The sequence below is a fragment of the Microcaecilia unicolor genome, chromosome 3 (genome assembly GCF_901765095.1).
Source record: "Microcaecilia unicolor chromosome 3, aMicUni1.1, whole genome shotgun sequence".
Lineage (NCBI taxonomy): Eukaryota > Metazoa > Chordata > Amphibia > Gymnophiona > Siphonopidae > Microcaecilia > Microcaecilia unicolor.
Genome location: NC_044033.1, coordinates 76,181,322 through 76,203,098, shown reverse-complemented (window position 1 = coordinate 76,203,098; position 21,777 = coordinate 76,181,322). Strand labels below are relative to the sequence as shown.

Genomic DNA, 21,777 nt, shown 5'->3' with positions numbered 1-21,777 from the left:
GAGCTGGGTTAATTCCCCTCCCCCGTTTCGGCGGTGGTGAGCTGGGCAGAGTGTCCCTTTGTGGGTGTAATTTTCTAAGTGCTGAGTCCTGCGGATGGAGCTTTGATATCGACATACTGAGGAGTTTCCGGCAGCACATGACCACATATAGGGAGGCAAAAGGATTGCTCTCTATCTCCACCTGCTGGTAGATGGACACAACCCACCAGTCTATGGATTGATCAGCTATGATTAATGGAAAGAAAATTATCAGGTATGATACATAATTTTACCTTCTGACTCCTCCGGGGTGGGCCCGCGATTGGGACGTTTTTGAACCGCCATTTTTGAATTTTACTGCCGTTTTCGGCGATGGCTGCGGAGACTGTAAAGCGCTGTTCTAAATGTGGCAAGCACAAATCAGCAGCGGGGCTCTGTAATTCGTGCTGTACAGACGGTAGAGCCAGCCCGAGCATGGGGAGCAGCGATCTTTCGCGCTCTGAGCTGGCAGCGGACACCATTTTGGATTTTCCAAATGGCGCGGCCTCCGTTGTGACGGAGAGCCCTGAATCCGGGGGGGGGGGGGGGGGTGGGGGCTCCTCTGAGTGAGGCTAATAATAGAGCTGATAGCCCTGTGCAGGATCCGGGCGGTCAGGGAGCGGTTTTCTCCCCTGATTTTGTTTTAATGCTGCATAGGGCATACATGCTTAAAAGAGGTATTCCACAGGGATCTTCGGACCCTCTGCCTCCCCCCCCCCCCCCCCCCCCCCCCCCCCCGGTGGATCCTGCCCTTTTGGAGTTAGCTTTGCCTGTTTCTTATCCTCCTGATAAACGCAGAAGGGCTAATTCCCCTGAAGCGGTCCTTTGATTTGGCAGGTCTCACTGTTCGGGCGTCTGCATGCAGTTGTTATGCTGCTAGAGCCTGTCTGGCTTGGTTACAGCAGGCAGTGGAACAGCCAGGTGATGGAGCGGAGACCTTATCTGAAGTGGCTCCGCGGATGGAGTCGGCCTTGTCCTTTTTGGCTGATGCTTTTTATGGTATGGTCAGAGCTTTGGCTAAGCAAATGGCTGTAGCAGTGGCGGCTCGCCGCACTCTTTGGCTACGACATTGGGCGGCGGACATTGCTTCTAAGCAAAGGTTGGTGAAGTTGCCCTTTCAAGGCCTTCTCCTGTTTGGTGAGGAGCTGGAAAACATTGTTAAAGGCCTGGGGGATTCCAAACCTCAGCGCTTGCCCGAAGATAGGCCGAAGCCTTCCTCTAAGGGTCAGGCAGTCCACTCCTCTTACAGACCTCGCTTCCGTGAAGCTAGAAGGTACTGCCCAGGGCGTGCTGCTGGGTTCACTTTGCATGCCCGCTTTCAGCAGAGATACTCCTTTCGCTCGGACAAACGTTCTGCAGCTGCCGGTTCAAGGCCTGGAGTTCAGGGGAGAACCTCTCAATGATGGTGCGCCGGCCCCCTCCTCGTTTCCTGTCATCGGAGGAAGACTTTCCCTCTTTTTCGAGGAGTGGGCCAAAATCTCTGCAGATCAGTGGGTCTTGGACCTGATCAGAGACGAATACTGAATAGAATTCGGTGTCCCGGTGAGAGACGTGTTTGTGGAGTCCTGATGTGGTTCTGCCGCCAAACGGGCGGCGGTAGAGGAGACTCTGCACAGTCTGTGCCAGATAGGGGCTGTGACCCTGGTGCCTCCTGCCGAACAAGGTCTAGGCCGCTACTCCTTTTACTTCGCGGTGCCATGAAAAGGCGGGTCTTTTCGCCCGATCCTGGACTTAAAAGAGCTAAACAAGTCCTTAAGAGTGCAGCATTTTCACATGGAAACCCTGCGCTCTGTCATTGCGGCGGTACAGCCAGGAGAATTTCTCACGTCTCTGGACCTGAAAGAAGCATACTTGCACATACCAATTTGGCCCCCGCACCAGAAGTTTCTGCAGTTTGCGGTGTTGGGAAAACATTTCCAGTTTCGGGCCTTGCCTTTTGGCCTCGCCACAGCTCCCCGAACCTTTTCCAAGGTAATGGTGGTAGTAGCTGCCTTTCTCAGGCGAGAGGGTATCCGGGTTCACCTGTACCTAGACGACTGGCTCATCAGAGCAGAATCAGAAAAAGAGAGTCATCTAGCTACAGCCAGAGTGGTTTCAGTCCTTCAATCTCTGGGCTGGGTCGTCAATATGGCCAAAAGTTACCTGACCCCCTCGCAATCTGTAGAATATTTGGGGGCCTGGTTCGACGCAGCCTCGGGCTATGTGTTTCTTCCCGAGCAAAGGCGGTGCAAGCTTCAGAATCAGGTCTGTCTGCTCCTGAGGATGCCCCGCCCGCAGCTTGGGACATTGTCCAGCTGTTGGATCGATGATGGCCACCTTGGAAGTGGTGCCATGGGCGAGAGCGCACCTGAGACCTCTACAGTATTCTCTACTTCAACGATGGTCTCCAGTATCTCAGGATTATCAGTGCAGACTTTCTTGGCTCCCTGCGGCCCGCCTCAGTATGGAGTGGTGGCTCTCGGACAGCATGTTGCGGCGGGGAATGCCGCTGGCGCTCTCCGATTGGTGCCTAGTGGTGACAGATGCCAGCCTGAAGGGCTGGGGCGCACATTGCCAGGGGAAGCATGCCCAGGGTCTGTGGACGCCCGACGAGTCGGAATGGTCTATCAACCGCCTGGAGTTGAAAGCGGTGTTTCTGGCTCTTCTGGCCTTTCAAGTGACCCTGGAAGGATTGGCTGTCCGAGTGATGTCGGACAACACGACAGCAGTGGCCTACATAAAACGACAAGGCGGCACTCAGTGCAGAGCTCTAGTTGCACAGGTCGAACAAATTTGCCACTGGGCCGAGCTGCATCTACAGGCCCTGTCAGCAGCTCACATTGCAGGTCAGAGCAACGTGCAAGCCGATTATCTAAGCAGGCATCTGATCGATCCAGCGGAGTGGGAACTTGCAGACGAAGTGTTCCTGCAGATATGTGCCAAGTGGGGCAAGCCCGTAATGGATCTAATGGCGACAAGCTCCAATGCCAAAGTCCCGTGCTTCTTCAGCAGACGGAGAGATCCTCGCGCGGCGGGGTTTGATGCCTTAGCTCAACCCTGGCCTCCGAGCCTACTGTATGTGTTCCTTCCGTGGCCCTTGATAGGGTGAGTGCTCCTGCGGATTCGGCTGCATCCAGGAGAAGTGGTTCTCGTCGTCCCGGATTGGCCCAGGAGGCCTTGGTATGCGGACTTGCGACAGATGCTGTTGGAGGCTCCCTTTCCGTTACCTCTGGTTCCGCACCTGTTGTCACAGGGTCCGGTGGCCATGGAGGACGCCTGCTGCTTTGGTCTTATGGCATGGCGATTGAGAGGGCGCAATTGAGAGATAAAGGCTACTCTAAGGTAATTTCCACTCTCCTGCAGGCCCATAAGCGCTCCACTTTTGTGGCTTATGACAGGATTTGGCGCTAGTTTGATGTCTGGTGTGTTTCAAGAGCGCTTTCTCCGTTGCGGGCTCCTGTCTCGCCGATTCTGGACTTTTTGCAGGATGGTGTACACAAAGGCTTGGCCTATAATTCCCTGCGGGTGCACGTGGCAGCATTGGCCTCCCTGCTTGGCAAGGTTGAAGGCGTGTCCTTAGTTGCTCATCCAGATGTGGCACGGTTTCTTAGAGGGGTGCTTCGGCTCCGTCCTCCCGTGTGGGCACCTTGTCCAGCTTGGAACCTGGGGTTAGTATTGAAGGCCCTTCAGGGTGCTTCCTTTGAACCGCTTCGGCGTGCTTCAGAGAAAGATTTGACACTGAAGGCCGTCTTTTTAGTGGCCATTACCTCGGCGAGACGGGTGTCAGAGCTCCAGGCGCTGTCCTGTAGAGACCCTTTTCTGCAATTTTCAGAGTCAGGGGTCACGGTTCCGACCGTGCCTTCCTTCATGCCTAAGGTGGTTTCAGCGTTTCACCTAAACCAGCCTGTTTTTCTTCCCTCCTTTGTTGAGGGGAGTTTCCAGGTTCATTTGGGCAGTTGCACCTTTTGGATGTGCGCAGGACTCTGTTGCAGTTTCTGCGAATTACAAATTCTTTCAGGACCTCTGATCATCTTTTTGTGCTGTTTGCAGGTCCTCGCAGAGGGTCTTCAGCGTCTAAAGCCACTATTGCCCGTTGGCTCAAAGAAGCTATCTTTTCAGCATATCTGCTGTCTGGCCGGGCTCCGCCTGAAGCCTTTAAGGCACATTCCACAAGAGCGATTTCCTCTTCCTGGGTGGAAACTGGAGCACTATCTCTTCATGAGATTTGCAGTGCTGCAACATGGGCTTCTAAGTTCTCTTTCGCCCACATTACAGGCTGGATGTGGCTGCCAGGAGGGATGCCGTTTTGGAGCACAGGTGCTAGCGCGTGGTGTGGCTTGTTCCCACCCTATTTAGGGCTTGCTTTGTTACATCCCATATGTAATGGCTTCATCTGCTTGATGACAAGGAAGGGAAAATTAGGTTCTTACCATGATAATTTCTTTCCTTTAGTCATAGCAGATGAAGCCATGAGCCCTCCCTGTATGATTGTCTGTATTGCAGTGATTCTGATTTTAGGTGCTGTTCTTGTTTCCTGAAGTTATATTTCTTCCTTGGGGAGTCGGAAAACAGTCTTCAGTTCTTGTTACAGTTATAGGAGGATGAGTTCATTCCCTCCAGTTCATGTTTTGGGAGGATGAGTTTATTCCCTCCAGGAGGATGCAAGTATTCCCTCCGTTTATACAAAGTGGAGGACGAGTTTATTCCCTCCTTTTTTGAGTTCATGCCCTTGTTAAGGGGCCATCGTTCGCTGTAAGGAAAGTTCATGTTATTCCCATTGCGGTTTGCCATACTGCTTTGGAAGCTTCAAATACTGAAGAGGCATTGGAGCTAGCTGGCCATGAGGCACTGTGAAAAGTTGAGTGCTCTCGATCTCCCCTGCTGTTGATGGACACACCCATACTAATGGCTTCATCATGCTATACTAAGGAAGAAAATTATCATGGTAAGAACCTAAGTTTCCCATCCCATGCCACCTGGAATGCCGCATTGCCCGCCATGCTTAAGTGGAGAAGACATCTGGGGAACACTGTTGTTGTCCTCTCTCCACCACATCCACGCTTTCCTCATAGTTTTAGAAAATCCGTTTACAAGAAATTCTAGAGTTTTTGCTTGGACCCATGTGAAGCAGAGGAAGGTCATGGATGACTCCATTCCTTAGATCCCTCTCTAGGCAGGAAGCGAGAACTGCCCCCTTCCCTCATAAATGAAGCGCATCAGTGCTGGCCATGTATACCGGCGGAGGGTCCGGTAGTCCTAACCTCTCCTATCCTTATTGTGATATAGTTTTGAAAACCAATCCGTGCCCCTTTCCCCCACCAAATGAATGACCGGATGGTGGAGCGAAAACAGACGCTCCTCCATCTTAAGAACCCATATCGGGGCTGCCTCGTAACGGTATAGGAACTTATGGTAATAAGATCATTTTACTAAAGCTATCCTATCCCATCAGGGAGAGGGGCAAGTCCTTCCATCTATCACACAGTCTCTTAATTCTGTCCAGAGCATCTATCATGTTCCCCTGTAAAATGTGGAACTACTTGTAGTTAGAAAAAATGCCCAGGTACCCTCATTGCCCCTCCCACTGGCTGTATGGGGAGTCCTGCCAACCCCTGTCCCCCTGTATTCCCGATAAAGGGCATTAACTCCGATTTAGAATAATTAACTTTTATCTCTGACAGAATCCCCAAATTCCCTAACTCTAGAAAGGTACCCTTATTAAATCTCTGGCACATTAGCCACATATGGTAAAATATCATGCAGCAAAAAGGTTCAACAGAGTTCCCGACCTCCCACTCTTAAGCCTTATCTCTCACTTGCTTCGAATCTTTATGGCCAAAGGCTCAATAGCTAACAAAAAAAGGAGTGGCGAAAGAGGACATCCTGTCTTGTTCCCCTTTGTTATTGAAAAACTGTCAGTTAACCTTCCATTTATCAGCAACCTAGCCGATGGGCCTGTATAAAGAGCCTTTATCCAAGATACATAGGCCCCTGAGATGCCAAACGTTCCCAGAACCCAAATAGGTATTGCCATGAGATACTATCGAAGGCCTTTTCCATGTCCAGGGCCTACAATGCCTCCAGACCTCCTTTCCCTTTTATTCATGAATGGCCATCAAGGCTTGCATAATATTCATGGAAGCGTATCTCCCTGCACAAACCCACCTGGTCTTCATGCACTAAAGTGGGAATTACCTGATTTAAGCGTCTAGCCAGTATATGCTGCCAAAAAGCTTAACATCCTGATTCAATAATGAGATGGGTCGATAGGATCCCACCTTAGTGCGAATCCTTGCCCGGCTTTGGTAGGAGTACTACATGAGCCATATTAGTTGCATAGACTCACCTGCCTCTACCAGTTCATTAAACCAAGCCTTTCAATGGGGGTGCCACCAAGTTAGCCATGATGCGGTTGTATTCAGGCCCAAAGCCATCGGGCCCCTGGGGCCTTAGTCAGCGTTCAGTGCCCCAATACCCAACCCGGACCTCCCTCCCTGACATAGGAGCATTCAGTTGAAATCAGTTGCTCTCCTGTAAGACACGATCCGCAGCCGCCAAAAGAATTCCTCGTATTTATTAGCGTCAAAATCTCTAGCCTGGTACAGTGAGCTATAAAAGTTCACAAATTGCTGTCTATTCAGATTCTGTGGTATACAACTTCCCTTCTCATCCTGCAGAAAAGGGCCAGACGAATTTCCTATGTTAATATAAAAAGTTTATTTACATTTTTTAGTTTACAAACAGAATACTATCAATTGAGTATTCAGGAAGCATTATCTGCACTGAAAGCATATCTACACAAACAAGCAATAAACAGCAAAGAAATCAGAATGCTATATACAGAGAGAGAAATCAGAATGCTTAGGCAAATCAAAATGCTTAATGCTTCTTTGTTGCACTCTGTTTTTATACCGTTCTTTCTTCGGCATCTGACTAATTCTCTCATAACACATTCCTGTGCAAGTCTCTGAATACCACAACGCTATTGTGCAGAACATGCTACATCTGTTTCCTCTTATTGGCCCCCCTTCTTGCCCACAGACTTCTGGAGCCGTGCCTTTGGCTGATGTTTTAATGCCCTTTTCTCATTCCTCAGGAGATTTAGAGGCAGATGCAGCAACCAAACGTAAAAAATCTAAATCGTTAAGTCCCTAACGATTTTAAAATAACGAAAAATGCACCCAAAAAAAAGTCACACATGCTGAGATCGGTAGTGAAACGTACAATGTATCAAAGAATCACAATACACATCGTTAATCGGCCCCCAAATCATGCGCAGAGCAGCCAAGCGTTATGTTAGCTGCTCTGCGCATGCCACAAACAGTCAAAACACAGTCAAATCGCAAGCACATGGCTCCCAAATAAAAACAAAAAAAAAAAAAAAGGGTCGGGGGGGGCAAGGGCGCTCATCAGGAGCGTCCTGTACAGACGGCCTTGCCCCCCCCCCCCCCCGCTGCTCCCCACTTTCCGCCGCTCCCCCACCCCGAAAAAGCAAAATTCTAGCAGCCCCTGCCCCCTCCCCACTTTCCGCCGCTCCCCCCACCCCGAAAAAGCAAACTTCTAGAAGCCCCTGCCCCCCTCCCTTCCTCACTACTCTCTCACCTCAGCTCCGCCTCCCGACATCCTCCGTCCGTGCCCCGCCCCCTTTTGGGGTCGTCGCCGCCATTCCCCTCCTCCATCGGGCCCCCCTTCCTCTTACCGGGCCCGTGCAGCGCCTCTCTCCTCTGTCCGAAGGCGCTGCACGGGCAAGAAGAAAGCTGAATCAGCTGATGCCTGCCTTCGCCTAGCTTCGATAGAGCGTCTTTCTCCTCCTGGGCCCGCCCCTGTCTGACGTCAGTAACCTACGTAGGTTACTGACGTCAGACAGGGGCGGGCGCAGCAGAAGAAAGACGCGCCATCGCGAAGGCAGGCATCAGCTGATTCAGCTTTCTTCTTGCCCGTGCAGCGCCTTCGGACAGAGGAGAGAGGCGCTGCACGGCCCGGTAGAGGAAGGGGGGCCCGATGGAGGAGGGGAATGGCGGCGACGACCCCAAAAGGGGCGGGGCACGGACGGAGGATGTCGGAGGCGGAGCTGAGGTGAGAGAGTAGTGAGGAAGGGAGGGGGGCAGGGCTTCTAGAAGTTTGCTTTTTCGGGGTGGGGGGAGCGGCGGAAAGTGGGGAGCAGCGGGGGGGGGGGGCAAGGCCGTCTGTACAGGACGCTCGCTGATGAGCGCCCTTGCCCCCCTCCCGATCCTTTTTTATTTTTATTGTTTTTATGGTGTTCTGAGGTCCTTTGGACCAATCACAGCGCTTTTTAGCTCTGCTAATGCGCTGGGATTGGCTCAAAGTTTGTTTATTTTTTCACTTAACACTTTTTCCTGCCACGGAGCTGTCCTAACGAGAGGTCCAGACCTCTCGTTATGACTTTCCTGCCCTTTTTCCTGCGTAAAGGGCAATCGGAAAAGGTTAGTGCATTGTCGTTTCAATGGGGTTTTCACACTAATTGCTCATCTCCATTCCGTTTTCGTTAGCTGCTACTGTCGTCGGAAAATAGGCTTAAGTGCATGGAAAGGATAGGAAATTCTTCCCTGAGGCTATTTAACGATGAAAAACGTTTAGTGCATCTACCTCTTAGTGTTGGAAACAGCTTGTTGTAATCATGGAGCTTTCCACTCCCCATCTTTCATACTTTTATTTCATACTTTTATTCAACAATCCATAATAGTGGTGGTGACCTGTCTCTTTCGCGAGGGCCTCACCAAGTTAGCTAGCAGCTTGCCCGCCTTGTTACCCCATTTAAAAAGCCGAAACCTCTGGAGTGCTAGTCAGTGCAAGCTCTCTTGGACAACACAACGGCTATGGCTTATGTCAATCGACAGGGTAGGACTTGCAGTGTGGTGCAGGCCATGCAGTCTTGTTTCCTATTTCTTTTGGTAGAGGCCCAAATGATTCATCTCTGTGGGCGCACATAGTGGGATCTCTCAGTGTTCAGGCAGATTACCTCAACAGGACAGCTTTTGACCCGGCCAAGTGGGAACTGTTGGCAGATGACTCAGAAGTGGGACCAGCCAGTCGTGGATCTCATGGCAACACGGTGCAATTCCAAAGCTCTCAGATTCTTCAGTTGGTAGAAGGAATTCGGTTCGGAGTACATAAGACGGTCTTCTGCAGCCATGACCGATATCACAGCTCCTTTGTTTTTCCCCCATGGCCCATGATTGGCAGGGTTCTGCTCTGGGTGGGTTGGTACCCGGGTCTGGTCATTATCATTGCGCCGATTGGCACTGTTGTCCATGGTATACAACTCTGGTGTGCCTGCTGGTGGCCAGTCACTTTTGTCTCCTGTTGGCACCCACTCTACTGCTTCAGAGACCGGTCCCCATGCATGATCCCTCCTGCTTCGGTCTTACGGCATGGCTATTGAAAGGGCACAGTTGAGGAAGAAGGGTTAGTTGGATGCAGTGAGTTTAACCCTGCTTCAAGCCAAGAAGCATTCTACATCCACTGCCTATACTAGTCTGGAGGCTGTTGAGTCATGATGTTCAGGGATGGCAGTGGATCCTTTTTAAGGCATTGGTTCAGCACATTCTTACAGGATGGGCTAAAGAAAGGGTTTGCCTATAACTTTCTTCTGGTACATAAGGGCTGGCTGCTCAGTTCTTTGCTAGCTTCGCACCCAGATGTGGTGCATTTCTTGAAAAGGGCTAGCCATCTGCGCCTGCCATTTTGGAGAGTTTGGAATGGAGTCTTAATCTGGTGCTCAAGGCCTTGCACAAGGCCCCCTTTGAGCCTTTGTGAAAGGCTCCCTTGAAGGATCTTACCCTGAAAACGGTTTTCCTGGTGGCCATCTCCTCGTCTCATTGGATTTTTGAGTTGCAGGCGTTGTCATGCAGAGATCCGTTCTTTCGCTTCACAGAGACGGAAATCTCTTTAGAGCCAGTGCCATCCTTCCTTCCGAAATTGGTTTCAGCCTTTCATACTAACTAGACTGTTTCTGCCGTCCTTTCACCACCAGGAATATGGTGCTGATTTTCAGGCTTTGTATCTGTTTGGTGTGCATTGGGCATTCCTGCAGTATTTGCAGGCAACTGACTTCTGTTGTTCAGACCATCTTTTTCTTCTTGCAGGGCTGCAGCATGGTGATGCAGCATATAAGGCGATTATTTCGAGGTGGATTAATCAGGCGATTTCGGATGCTTATCTGCTGGCGGGCAAGCAACTTTCATTTGTTTTGCCTGCCCACTCCACTCAGGCGATGGCTATGTCGTGGGCCAAGCCCACAGCTTTCACCTTGGAGGGCATTTGTCGGGCAGCAATGTGGTCTTCCTTGCATACGTTCTCTCGACATTATTGGGTTGATGTTGTGGCACTGGAAACTGCTTCCTTTGAGCAGTCAGTGCTCGTGGCAGGGATTTCAGTTTCCCACCTGGCTTGGACTGCTTCACTACATCCCACATGTCCCTGGATTCATCCGCTGCAGCTGCTAAGGAAGGAAAGGTTATACCTTACCTGGTTACTTTATTTTCTTTAGGTGAAGCAAATGAATCCAGGGTCCCCACTCTGCTACTGAAAACAAGAAGATGAAAAAGGGAATGGGGCGGTTGCGTTTCATGTGGAGTTCTTCTCTATTTCAGTAACTGTTATTGTTTGTTCTTCGTCCATTCAATTTTGCAGTTTTTGATTTCTTCTGGGGTTTTGTGAGGAAGGGGTCATAGGGGCCTTGTGTTGGTGGTGGTTCTTGTTCTTCTTGGTCCTTCACTTGCTTTGTGATGAGCTATTCTGATTGACCAGGGGGAGTACTGTCCTATAAGGCAGAGTTCAGTTTTCTCTGTCTCCACCTGTTGGTAGGTGGTCACAACCCATACGTCTCTGGATTCATCGGCTGTGCCTAAAGGAAAGAAAGTTACCAGGTAAGGCATAACTTTTCCTTATCTGCTGTGCTATTATGTAAGCTGCATCCAGGGCTGAAGCAGGGGCCATTGCCTTGGAAGACATTTGCAGGGCCATAACACATTCCTCCCTCCATTCTTTGTCAAACATTACAAGCTTTTCATTTGGGCTACTACTACTACTACTTACCATTTCTATAATGGTACTAGACGTATGCAGCGCTGTACACTTGAACATGAAGGAACAAGGAAATAAGGGTACTGAACAGGGCTAGTTAGGAGGAGTGCCTTTGGTGGGGCAGTCCTGGAAGGTGTCTTCCTTCTGCCCTGTGGGATAAAAGCTCTGCCATTTCTCATATGTCTGGATTGGTTTAGCAGGATATGGAAGGTGAAATTTGTTATTACCTGTTAATTTCCTTTCCTTGAATTCTGCTAGACTAGTCTGGGACTCACTCCAGAGGACTGAGCAGTTCTCTAGATTCTTGGGTCCTAGGTCTGCCACCTTTCTATATATAGTCAGCTTTGTAATGTAGTCCTAAGGGCCTCTGCTGTCTTGTTTCTCTTGTTTTTGCATCTCTGTTGAGTGGCTTTGGCATTAGCATACTAGAATGTTTCTGGTTGCACCAAGTCTCTACTTCCATTTGCTAATAAGGAGCATAGGTCTGCACAAGTCTAGCAAGACTGAAGGAGAGGAAAATTAACAGATAAGAATAATTTTCACCATTTAAAGTTTGCAGAAACTCTTAAACTGCAGGTATTTAGTAAAACTGTACAGCACTACTATTGCATAATTTTATTGGCTGGGGTTTTTCAGGTATCCTTACACTGCCACGTTTCATAGAATTGATGTGCTGCCATAGCAAACACAAATATGCTACTTCTAAATATGTCTACTCCTAATCACACTTTTAAAATATTGTTTTTGATGCTTATGTCCATGTATTATTGATCATAAGTACACTCACAACTTGTGTTATAAAATCTAATTTATATTTTCTTTTCTCTTTATAGATGCATCGTCAAGTGAACAGCAGGAACTTTTTTGTCAGAAACTGCAGCAGTGTTGCCTACTGTTTGATTTCTTAGACTCTGTTTCAGACTTGAAGAGCAAAGAAATTAAAAGAGCAACACTAAATGAATTGATTGAATATGTGTCAACACATCGTGGTGTCATTGTTGAATCAGCTTATTCTGACATAGTAAAAATGGTATGTAAACTATTCATGTTAGATTTTCTACTTTATGGGATTTTTTTTTCTTACCTTTGAATTCAGATATTTCATAGTAAAATGCTGTATACGAACAGGGAACTGCCCATATTTGTGAAGACACCAAGGCAAGCACCATCAGTCTGTGCACTTGCACGGGATAGCAGCTGTGGCCAGGACAGCAAGTATTCTCTCTCAGGCTGGTTTTAGATCTGCAGGCAGAGCAGGCTTCTGAGCATCTTCTGCTGCCTGCAAGTGATTTGGTTTTACTTAAGAAGAGTGAAACTAATCACATGGGGGGAGGCAAGACATAACAGCCATGTGTTTACATTACTTCTGCCAGTACACAGGGGAAGGGGAGACTGCCTGAGGAAGGGAAAAGTTGGAAAAGGGAAGGGGTTGTAGAGGATAAAATGGAGGAAATCAAGGAAAGAAAAGTGGAGTATGCAGTAAAGAGAAGGAAAATGGGATGTTATGGAGAGATCAGAAGAGGAAAGAGTGAGTATTATGGACAGAAAATGGTAAGACGAGATGAAGTATAGCAGAATGGAGGGACAGGAGCAGAGGGAGCACAGCAAAGAGGAGAAAAGGAGGAGCAAAAGGTTCAGAAAAGGATGGGGAAGAAGAACGCAGCAAAACACTCTGGAATGCACTGCCTGAAAGGCTTCGCTTAACACAAGACTATCTGTGCTTCAGGAAGCAGGTGAAAGCTTGGCTCTTCAACCAGGCCTTTAGTGGAAGAAGTAACTAACTTGTTAGTCACACACACACACCCCTCTGACCTCATGTGCTCCTTTCTTTAAATTAGTCACCTTATTTTCTAACTCCTCTTACTCTCTTACCTATCTATATGTTACATCTTTGCTTATACCCTTCACTGTCAATTAAAATGTTCTATTACGTATTGTGTTGACATACTTTGTATTGTTTGACTATTTTTACTGCTGTAATTGCCTATTGCTCATGTTTGATCTATTCTTACTGTACACTGCCTTGAACGAATTCCTTCAAAAAGGCGGTAAATAAATTCTAATAAATAAAGAGGAGGAAAGAGGATAAAAAGGATGACAAGAGGATGATCAGCAAAACGGGAGAGAAAAGAGCAGCTAACATGCCTTTGTGAAAGAGAAGAAAAAATGCATCAAAAAAGATATAGTGGAATTAGAAAAGGTACAGAGAAGGGCGATGAAAATGATAAAAGGGATGGAATGACTTCCCTATGAGGAAAGGCTGAAGCATTTAGGCCATGGCGAACCTATGGCACGCATGCCAGAGAGGGCACGCAGAGCCCTCTCCTTTGGCACGCATGCTGTCGCTGGTCCGCCCACTCTCCCTCCCTCCGAGCATCAGGCCGCCCGCTCTCCCTCTTCCAAACAAGCAAGCATCAGCCCACCCGCCCGCCCTCCCTCCCAGCACCAGGGCCCCCTCCCTCCGAAATTTAAACGGCGTACCTCGGGGTTAAGGCGGCGTCGGCAGCGGCAGCGAAAAGCATGTTCTTTGCTCGGCGCGCCTTCGGCCTTCCCTTCTGTCTCTCAAGCTCTGGTCCCGCATAGGCGTTACCAGAGCTTGAGAGACAGAAGGGAAGGCCGAAGGCGCGCCGAGCAAAGAACACGCTTTTCGCTGCCGACGCCACCTTAACCCCGAGGTACGCCGTTTAAATTTCGGAGGGAGGGGGCCCTGGTGCTGGGAGGGAGGGCGGGCGGGTGGGCTGATGCTTGTTTGGTTGGAGGGAGGGAGGCCTGTGCTGGGTGTGTGGGTGGGAGGGAGGGAGGCCTGATGCTGGGTGCTGCTGGGTGGGAGGGAGGCCTGTTTGGTGGGAGGGGAGGGCAGGGGGGAGAGGAGGGTGGCTGGACATGGGTGGCTGGAGGGGAGGGCAGGGGGGAGAGGAGGGTGGCTGGACATGGGCGGCTGGAGGGGAGAGGAGGGTGGCTGGACATTTGTGGCTGGAGGGGAGAGGAGGGTTGCCGGACATGGATGGAGGGCAAGAAATGAAGAAGAAAGGAGGAAAGTAAAGAAATAAATGGAAAGGAAGCCCTGGAAACGGAGTTAAGAGAACAGATAGAGAGCAGCAGAATCAGCGACTAGGACCAATATGGATAGAAAAACAAAATCACCAGACAACAAAGGTAGAAAAAAACATTTTATTTTCATTTTAGTGTTTGGAATATGTCCAATTTGAGAATTTACATCTGCTGTCTTATTTTGCACTGGGTATACTGGAGCTGTAACAGCTTACAGAAATGATTTATAATGAAAGAAAGTCATGTTGTTTTTTTCTCCTATAGTATAATATTTTCAATGATGTCTGTTTATATGCGCCATGGATGGTGTAAGGGGTGTGGCTACCATAGGGGTGGAGTCATGTGGTGACCCCACCCATAATGAGTACCGGCACTTTGTGATAAATAATTAGATTTTGGGTTGCTGTTTGGGCACTCGGTCTCTGAAAGATTCGCCATCACGGACCTAGAATCTAGAGAAATTATTTTATTCTGCATTATACAGAATTTGGTTGTCAGAAAAGAATCCTACCAGAGAGAGTTTTATTTACACTCATATAGTATCAGACTCTGGCAGCTTTGATGCAAGGAAAGGGAAACCAGAGGACAGAGTATTGCAGCCTCCCGCTCCAGACAAACACAAAACATGGCAGTCTGCACTCTAGATTGCTTCACCATAAAGCAGCTGAAAGAAAAAAAATATATAAAGAGAGAGTCTGCCCCCACACACTTAAACCTCTTGTTCTGCAATGGCTGTTCTTCATTCAAATTAACAGCAGAAAAGGAAGAGAAAATCTTCCCCCTCCAGAGGAGATCTCGTAGCATTACCGAAGTGGCCGCTGGAACAATAGCAGATTTACTGTCGGAAAGGTCTATGCCACTCTTCCACAGCTACAAACAAAATGCTGGAGTTTCCCACCGAAAACCCAAGCGGTGTAGAAAGCCACTGATGCATATTGAAAGCCAGCACCACTTTGCTAAATTGAGAATTCCTCATACCTCCACTTTGTTTTGGGTTTTTTTTTTTTTTTTTATAAAAGGAACACACGCCTGTCCAGAACAACTACCTGGTGCTTGAACCCAAACCAGAACAGAGGAAGAGGAACTATAACACGCTCCCAAGCCCAAGACCCTGCAGGGAGACAGCCGATAGCAAGCTAAAGCCACTGCACCTGCCTGCTTTTTGTTTTGTTTGTGTTTTTATTATTATTATTTTTTAATATCATAGTGGCTGTTCCCCGCAGCTCTGCAAACTCCCTTCCCTCGAAGGGGTTGAGACCAGCAACGGACTACAGTACACCCTGAGCCCTCAGGCATATAGGGAAAGCTCAGGGATAGGAGGGAGGGAGGGACCTGGCCACCCCAAACCATTAGAGAACCCCCGTGGGCCTCAGCCTTTGACAGCAGATAACCAAAACAGCGCACAGATATATAAAAGAACTTATTAGACTGAGAAAAAAATAGGTATATTTACCTGACATAACAGAAATTAGAAATTAGAAAACAGAATAGACATTTTCAGACCAAGGGGCTCACCACACCTAGTACCTGCTGGAAACTGAGAATACTGAGGTTTCCAAGGGGCTGAGCACGGCTCTTATTGGCTGCCTCAAAATCAGTCTTCTCAGTCTCCACCTGCTGGTAGTCGTGCACAACACATCAGTCATTCTGGGCTGGTCCGGAGGGACGCTAAGGAATGTAGATTAGAAACTTTCCAGATACCAGGAAAATTGTTTACTAACTGTTTAGATGACCAAGACTAAGCTTCTTATCTTTCCCCCTAAATCAACCTCTCCTCTTCCCCATTCTCTATCTCTGTGAATAACACTCTCATCCTTCCTATCTCATCAGCTCATAACCTTGGAGTCATCTTTGACTCCTCTCTCTCTTTCTCTGCACATATTCAAAAGACTGCTATAACCTGTCGTATCTTTCTGTATAATATCACCAAAATTTGTCCTTTCCTTTCTGAGCACACTACCAAAAACTTTATCCACCCTCTTATCACCTCTCGCTTACACTACTGCAACTTGCTTCGCACAGGTCTCCCACTAAGCCATCTCTTTCTCCTTCAATCTGTTCAAAATTCTGCTGCACGACGCATAGCCCACCAGTGTCGCTATGCTCACATTAGCCCTCTCCTCAAATCACTTCACTGGCTCACTATCCATTTCTGCATACAGTTCAAACCCTTCTTATAGACCTACAAATGCATTCACTTTGCAGCTCCTCAGTACCTATTCACTCTTATCTTTCCCTACACTCCTCTCGGGGAACTCCATTAATTGGGTAAATCTCTCTTTTCCTTGTCATCAAGCAGATGAAGCCATTACGTATGGGTTGTGTCCATCAACCAGCAGGGGGAGATAGAGAGCACTCAAATTTCACAGTGCCACATGGTCAGCTAGCTCCACTGCCTCTTCAGTATTCTCTATCTCCCCAAGCAGGGTGGTTGCAGCTTGATCAAGCTCCTTAAAAAATCTGCCTGGGGGTGGCTCCTGGCTTGCCAGTTGTTAGCCGGGGTGTTAGAGGCTATAGCAGCTTCACTTTAAAGGCACATAGGTTAGCCCTTTCCCTGCCTTACCCATCCCCCCCAGTGGATGTGAGCACATTAGTTTCACTTTTCCCTGCTCTTTCCCACTCTATACTTGGTGGATGCAGGCACATTGGTTCGCCTTTCCCTGCCTTTCCCACTGTTCTGTACCTCCGGAGTTGATTTGATTGCCTCTTTTACTGTTTTCTCTACTTTCCTCACAGCGTTAAAAAAAAAAAAAAAAAAAAAAAAGCAAGAGGTTTTCTTCAGTTTCTACAGCATGACCGGAGCTTGTATACTCGGTCCAGTGAGGTAAAGAGTGTTTTCTGACTCCTCCGGGGAGGGCCTGTGATCGGGACGTTTTTGGCGCGAAGCCGCCATTTTGAATTTTCCGCCATTTTTTCGACGATGGCTGCAGAGAGGGTTAAGCGCTGTTCCAAGTGTGGCAAGCACAGATCAGCAGCGGGGCTCTGTAAAACGTGCTGTTCAGGCGTAAGAGCCTGCCCGAGCATGGCGAGCGATGATTCTTCCCGCTCGGTGGAGCTGGCAGCGGGCGCCATTTTGAAAGCACCACATGGCGCGACCCCCGCTGAGGTGGAGGGTCTGGAGACCGGAGGGGGCCCTCGAATTGAGGCTGGCCAAAGAGCTACTAGCCCCGGACTGGAACCGGGTGCCCAGGGCGAGTTTTTCTCCCCTGACTTTGTATTATTGCTTCATAATGCATATATGCTTAAAAGAGCTCAGCCACAGGGGTTTTCTACGGCCCCCTTACTGCCCCTCCGGTGGATGCAGGCCTGGCATTGCCCTCAGAGGTGTTTTTCCCTGATAGCTGGCCGTAAGAGAAGCTCAGAAGGGTAAATTCCTCTTCAGAGAGTGGCACACCCCCCTTCCCCCCCCCCCCCCCCGTGGTCGGGATGTGGTGACTCTGAGGGGTCTGGCAGGCCCTCGTGGCCAGAGGAACCAGAGGAAGGTGCAGAAGGGCCACTGGATCCAGATGATTCGTCCGCGGTGAGGATTTTCCATCGCGAGGAGCTGCCAGCGCTTATTTCAGACTGTCTTACAGGTCCTCTCTATTGAAGATCCTGTGACAAAGAGAACTACCCTCCCGGTTGAAGGAGGTGTTGCCCTGAAGGACATGCAAGACCGTAGACTGGAATCAGCACTTAAACGGTCCTTTGAAATTGCTGGTCTTACTATTCGGGCGTCTGCATGCAGTTGTTATGCTGCTGGAGCCTGCCTGGCATGGTTTCAACAGGCAGTGGAACAGCCCGGTGATGGAGCGGAGCCCTTGTCTGAAGTGGCTCCGCGAATGGAGTCGGCCTTGTCCTTTTTGGCTGACGCCCTTTCTAATATTGTCAGAGCTTCGGCTAAACAGATGGCTGTAGCAGTGGCGGCTCGCCGTCTGCTTTGGCTACGGCATTGGGCGGCGGACATGGCCTCTAAGCAAAGGTTGGTGAAGTTGCCCTTTCAAGGCCTTCTCCTGTTGGGTGAGGAGTTGGAAAAAATTGTGAAAGGCCTGGGAGATGCTAAACCCCAGCGCTTACCCGAGGATAGGCTGCGGCCTCCCTCCGAGGGTCAGGCGGTTCACTCCTCTTATAGACCTCGCTTCCGTGAAGCTAGAAGGTACCGCCCGGGGCATTCTGCTGGGTCCACTTCTTGTGGCCGGTTTTCAGCAGAGGAACTCCTTTCGCTCAGACAAACGTTCCGCAGCAGAAGGCTCAAGACCTGGAGTTCAAGGGCAACCCTCTCAATGAGGGTGCGCCGGCCCCCTCCTCGATTCCTGTTACAGGAGGACGTCTTTCCCTCTTTCTCGAGGAGTGGGCCAATATTACCTCAGATCAGTGGGTCTTGGACCTGATCAGAGAAGGATACCGAATAGAATTCTATGCCCCGATAAGAGACGTGTTTGTGGAGTCCCGATGCGGTTCTGCCGCCAAACGGGCGGCGGTAGAGGAAACCTTACAAGGCTTGATTCACATTGGGGCGGTTTCCCCCGGTGCCACCCGCCAATTTCGGCTGCGGGCGCTACTCTATTTACTTTGTGGTGCTGCAAAAAGTTGGGTCTTTTCGCCCTATTCTGGACTTAAAAGAATTAAACAAGTCCCTAAGAGTGCGGCATTTTCACATGGAAACCCTGCGCTCCGTCAGTGCGGCGGTACAGCCAGGAGAGTTTCTCATGTCTCTGGACCTGAAAGAAGCTTACTTGCACATTCCAATTTTGCCCCCACACCAGAAGTTTCTGCGGTTTGCGGTGATGGGAAAACATTTCCAGTTTCGGGCCTTGCCTTTTGGCCTCGCCACAGCTCCCCGAACCTTTTCCAAGGTAATGGTGGTGGTAGCTGCTTTTCTCAGGCGAGAAGGTATCCGGGTTCACCCGTACCTAGACGACTGGCTCATCAGAGTGGACTCCGCAACAGAGAGCCATCAAGCTATAGCCAGAGTGGTCTCAGTACTGCAATATCTGGGCTGGGTCGTCAATGTAGCCAAAAATCACCTTACCCCCTCGCAATCTCTAGAATATTTGGGGGCACGGTTCGACACAGACTCGGGATATGTATTCCTACCCGAGCAAAGGCGGTGCAAGCTTCAGAATCAGGTCTGTCTGCTCCTGAGGATGCCCTGCCCGCGAGCTTGGGACATTGTCCAGCTGTTGGGATCGATGACGGCCACCTTGGATTTGGTGCCATGGGCGAGAGCGCACCTGAGACCTCTGCAGTATTCTCTACTTCAACGATGGTCTCCAGTATCTCAGGATTATCAGTGCAGACTCTCTTGCTCCCTGTGGCCCGACTCAACATGGAGTGGTGGCTCTCAGACAGCATGCTGCAGCGAGGAATGCCGCTGGTTCTCCCCGATTGGTGCCTAGTGGTGACAGTTGCCAGCCTGAAGGGCTGGGGCGCACATTAAAAGGGGAAGCATGCCCAGGGTCTTTGGACACCCGACGAGTCGGAGTGGTCCATCAATCGCCTAGAGTTCAAAGCGGTGTTTCAGGCGCTTCTGGCCTTTCAAGTGACCCTGGAAGGATTGGCTGTCCGAGTGATGTCGGACAACACGACAACAGTGGCCTACATAAACCGACAAGGCGGCACTCAGTGCAGAGCTCTAGCCGCGCAGGCCGAACAGATTTGCCACTGGGCCGAGCTGCATCTACAGTTTCTGTCGGCAGCTCACATTGCAGGTCAGAGCAACGTGCAAGCCGATTATCTAAGCAGGCATCAAATCGATCCAGCAGAATGGGAACTATCAGACGAAGTATTCCTGCAGATATGTGCCAAATGGGGCAAGCCCGTAATGGATCTTATGGCGACAAGCTCAAATGCTAAAGTCCCGTGCTTTTCAGCAGACGGAGAGATCCTCGCTCAGCCGGGTTGGATGCCTTGGCTCAACCCTGGCCTCTGGTATGTGTTCCTTCCGTGGCCCTTGATAGGGCGTGTGCTCCTGCGGATTCGGCTTCACCCAGGAGAAGTGGTTCTCATCGCCCCGGATTGGCCCAGGGGGCCTTGATATGCGGACCTCCGACAGATGTTAGTTGAGGCTCCCCTTCCTTTACCTCTGGTAAAGAACCTGTTGTCGCAGGGACCGTTGGCCATGGAGGACGCCTGCCATTTTGGTCTTACGGCATGGCTATTGAGAGGGCGCAATTGAGAGGCAAAGACTATTCCAAGAATGTTATTTCCACTCTCCTGCAGGCCCGCAAGCGTTCCACTTCCGTGGCTTATTCCAGGATCTGGCGCCAGTTTGAGGCTTGGTGTGTTTCAAAAGCGATCACACCCATGCGGGCTCCTGTGTCGCCAAGTCTGGACTTTTTGCAGGATGGTGTACACAAAGGCTTGGCTATAATTCCCTGCGGGTGCAAGTGGCAGCATTGGCCTCCCTTCATGGTAAGGTTGCAGGTGTGTCTTTAGCTGCTCATCCAGATGTGGCACGGTTTCTTAGAGGGGTGCTTTGGCTCCGTCCTCCTGTGCGGGCACCTTGTCCAGCTTAGAACCTGGGGCTAGTTTTTAAGGCTCTGCCGGGTTCTCCTTTTGAGCCGCTACAGCGAGCTTCAGAGAAAGATTTGACACTAAAGGCTGTTTTTCTGGTGGCCATTACTTCGGCGAGACGGGTGTCAGAACTCCAGGCACTGTCCTGTCGAGACCCATTTCTGCAATTTTCAGAGTCCGGGGTCACGGTTCGTACCGTGCCTTCCTTCATGCCTACGGTGGTTTCAGCGTTTCACCTAAACCAGCCTATTTTTCTACCCTCTTTTGTTAAGGAGGAGTTTCCAGAATCCTTTGGGCAGTTGCACCTGTTGGATGTGCGCAGGACTCTGTTGCAGTATCTGCGAGTTACTAATTCTTTCAGGACCTCTGATCATTTGTTTGTTTTACTATCAGGTTCTCGCAGAGGGTCTCCAGCGTCTAAAGCCACTATTGCCCGTTGGCTCAAAGAAGCTATCTTTTCAGCTTATCTGCTTGCCGGCCGGCCTCCGCCTGTAGCCTTTAAGGCACATTCTACAAGAGCGATTTCTTCCTCTTGGGCTGAAACTGGAGCACTCTCTCTTCATGAGATTTGCAGTGCAGCAACATGGGCTTCGAAGCTCTCATTTGCCCGACATTAGAGGCTGGATGTGGCTGCTAGGAGGGATGCGCGTTTTGGAGCACAAGTACTAGCGCGTGGTGTGACTTGTTCCCACCCTATATAGGGATTGCTTTGATACATCCCATACGTAATGGCTTCATCTGCTTGATGACAAGGAAGAGAAAATTAGGTTCTTACCTTGGTAATTTTCTTTCCTTTAGTCATAGCAGATGAAGCCATGAGCCCTCCCAGTATGATTGTCTGTATGATGTGAATCTGTTTCAGGTTCTGTTCTTGTTTCCTGAAGTTCTAATCCTTCCTTGGGAGAAAGTTGGAAAACAGTCTTCAGGATTCTTGTTCACTTATAGGAGGATGAGTTCATTCCCTCCAGCTCATGTGTAGGAGGTTGAGTTCATTCCCTCCAGGTGGATGTGTGTATTCCCTCCATAAATACAAAGAGGAGGACGAGTTTATTCCCTCCAGGAGGATGTGTTCATTCCCTCCTTTTGAGTTCATGCCCTTGTTATGGGGCCATCGTTCGCTGTGAGGAAATTTCATGTTATTCCCATTGCGGTTTGTTATACTGCTTTGGAAGCTTCAAATACTGAAGA

The 21,777-nt window shown here is 49.6% G+C and overlaps 1 protein-coding gene across 1 annotated transcript in view; it reads left to right on the top strand.

Moving 5' to 3' along the window:
* The window catches only part of PPP2R5A (protein phosphatase 2 regulatory subunit B'alpha), a 346,604-nt gene that overhangs the window by 20,363 nt on the left and 304,464 nt on the right, over nucleotides 1-21,777 (top strand). Inside the window, exon 2 of the mRNA XM_030196067.1 lies at nucleotides 11,877-12,073. Coding sequence (XP_030051927.1) covers nucleotides 11,877-12,073 — 197 coding nt within the window. The remainder of the gene's footprint in view (nucleotides 1-11,876; nucleotides 12,074-21,777) is intronic.